Here is a 2,524-nt window from a genome sequence, read left to right as displayed (position 1 = left end):
CGGAACTGAGCGAGGGGGAGATGCTTTCACTGTGAATCATACCTAAGAAACTACCCAAAACTTTGGCCAACAGAAGTTCTTCAACGCACCATTAATTGCTCTGGCCTCAGTATGATTAGCAAGGACCAAATTCCAGCCAGAGCATGCTAACCCCTCAAAACCAGGGCATCCCTTTGGGCTGGTGGGCTTTTATTCCCCTGGTGCTTTGAGAAGCGGGATGAGGAACAGTTGCTGGGACATTCCACTTCCCACCACAAGGACAGGAGCTGTTGGCCTGGAGTCAGGGGTCACCACTGGCACAGTGAGGAAGGGATGCAGCCGATGGAGGTGTCCCAGCCTCTGCAAAAGCCAAAGCCAACATCTCCTTGCTCTCTCCTCCCACTGCAGTACTATCTCTCTGATGCTGATTTCCACGATATCTTTGGGAAGTCCAAGGACGAGTTCTACCAGATGCCCAAATGGAAGCAGCAGAACGAGAAGAAGCAATATGGACTCTTCTGAGACCGCAGGGGCCATCCGGCATCCAGTGACTCTGGGACCAACCCTTGCTCTCGTAGGAGCTGCGGGGAAGAAGTACAGACATTTGCTCAATGAACCCAACCCAACATCTCAATCAGGCCAAGCTTCAATGCAGTTATTTCAGCAGCCACTGTTAGGGGCATGGCTCCTTTCTCCCTGCAAACCCTGAACCTAAGGAGGCAAAAGCTTTTGTAGGAATGACTTTGCAGGATGTTTTAGCCTCTTTTTGACACTTTATTGCTGACAGCCATGAAGACAAGTGTGCGTCACACAACTGTATTGTAGCCTCTCCTTTCCTCTCCCTTTTGCAAATTGCCACGTGCACAAGGACATGATCTTCCTTCATTTGTAGAAGTTTAAAATTAGGCAAAAAAAGGGGGTGCTTGCAGCTGCTATGTAAATTCTGGGTGGGGAGAGGAGGGGGAAGCCCTAGGAGGACAGAAGGAGAGCCTTGAGGTCAGGAAAAAGTTAATGGAGTGGCCAGATATGTGATGGGGTAGCCCATGGAGTGACACCAGCCAGTTCTGCCCCTTCTCACCTTGCAGAAGAACTACTTGCCAAAGAACAGCAAGAATCAGTTGCAGAGTAACATGCATAGCCCAGTGCAGGTAAAACAAATGAGAACCTGGCTCGGAAAAAACCCACTTATTAAGAACATACTTATTAGCTTATCTATTTCAAGAGGATAATGAGACTAATGGTTAGACACAGCTGTTGATTTTGACTGTCAGACAAGACTCAGACTATTTTTTTCTCATTCAGACAGCATCTCCAATCTCACCCGGCCTCCCTGAGCACGACTGGGTGCAGGTGATCATAAGAGTCCACCTGCCTGCAGACCAGAGGCTTGAGGAAGCCAGGAGGGTTTTGGGTATGACCTGAGGCAGAGTATGTCCCACTGAAGGTTTCATCAGGGCTCCATCCCTGCGATGTCCGTGGGGCTGAGAGTGCCCGTCCTGCACTGCGAGCTCAGTCTGACTGGGGAGGGCAGGGGGAAATGTGAGCGATCAGTGATTAAGGGATACAGCTGTAAACGAAGGAAGAAACACACACGTTTATAAACCCAGAAGATGTGGTTTTGCAGCTTTACCCCATTGCCAACCTGATGGGCGATTCCAAATAAACAGCCAGCAGCATCACTATAAGTGTCCTTGATCAGTGTGTGGGGTAGAACAGCAGCAGAGAAAAGCTCTGCAGGGCCACAGATCCTTCAAACACCCGGGCCTTAATGGGATTTGGGATTTTTTTGAAAAGAAAAGAACTGAGCAGGTGAGGCCCCCTCTGTTCCCAAACACCACATGGCCAGGACCATTTGTCTCCCCATGCCCATGTACCCTGCTCCTGAAGCCCCCTTGTTGCCCATGGACAGCGGTACTCGGCCGTTCAGCAGTTGGCCTGACTGCCCACCCCTGCTGCAGGGATGTGGGGATGGAGCTGAGGAGCTGCAGGAGGCTGTTGGTTGAGGAGCAAAGGGCTCTCATGCAACACCTGGGACCATGCAGTAGTGGTGAAGTGTCACCACCTGGCTGGGCTGGAGGCAGGGACCTTCAGGTGATGGGGTCTTCTGGACAGATCTTTGTGTTTAACATTTGTAGTTACTTCAAATAAGCCACAAGCCCATCATTACCTCCATGCTCCTGCCACCACTTCATCCCACTTCTGCTTGAGGGTCCAGCCCCCTCCATGTAGAATAAGGTAAGAGTCAAGCAGAGACACAAATCAGCTGAATTACCTGCATGATTGCTCCTGTTGTGTTCACGCTGGATACAATCAGTGCACATTATCCCTGTTTCAGTCTCTATTGCCACTGCTGGAAGCAACAATATTTGCATCGCCCCGCTGCGGCGTGCTCCTGCCAGCTCCCAAATTAACGAATTGCATGTGCTACTCAATAAAACACAGCGATTCCACCTATCAGCCATCGCTGTAGATCTAACAAGCATCGTGCAATCAAATGGAGAGCGGTGGAAATACAGTTGGATTAGGGAGATTAGGATGGTTCCCT

At 50.2% G+C, this 2,524-nt stretch overlaps 1 protein-coding gene across 1 annotated transcript in view; it reads left to right on the top strand.

Annotated features, from left to right (window-relative positions):
- The window catches only part of LOC104076275 (villin-1-like), a 35,877-nt gene extending 35,083 nt beyond the window's left edge, over nt 1-794 (top strand). Inside the window, exons 20-21 of the mRNA XM_009577092.1 lie at nt 388-663; nt 699-794. Of these exons, the coding sequence (XP_009575387.1) occupies nt 388-501 (114 nt within the window). The 3' untranslated portion in view covers nt 502-663; nt 699-794. The remainder of the gene's footprint in view (nt 1-387; nt 664-698) is intronic.
- The last annotated feature ends 1,730 nt before the right edge of the window (nt 795-2,524 follow it).

The sequence above is a fragment of the Fulmarus glacialis genome, unplaced genomic scaffold (genome assembly GCF_000690835.1).
Source record: "Fulmarus glacialis isolate BGI_N327 unplaced genomic scaffold, ASM69083v1 scaffold20164, whole genome shotgun sequence".
In the NCBI taxonomy this organism is placed as follows: domain Eukaryota; kingdom Metazoa; phylum Chordata; class Aves; order Procellariiformes; family Procellariidae; genus Fulmarus; species Fulmarus glacialis.
Note: the sequence above shows the minus strand (reverse complement) of the source record. Positions and strands in the feature narration are given on the sequence as shown.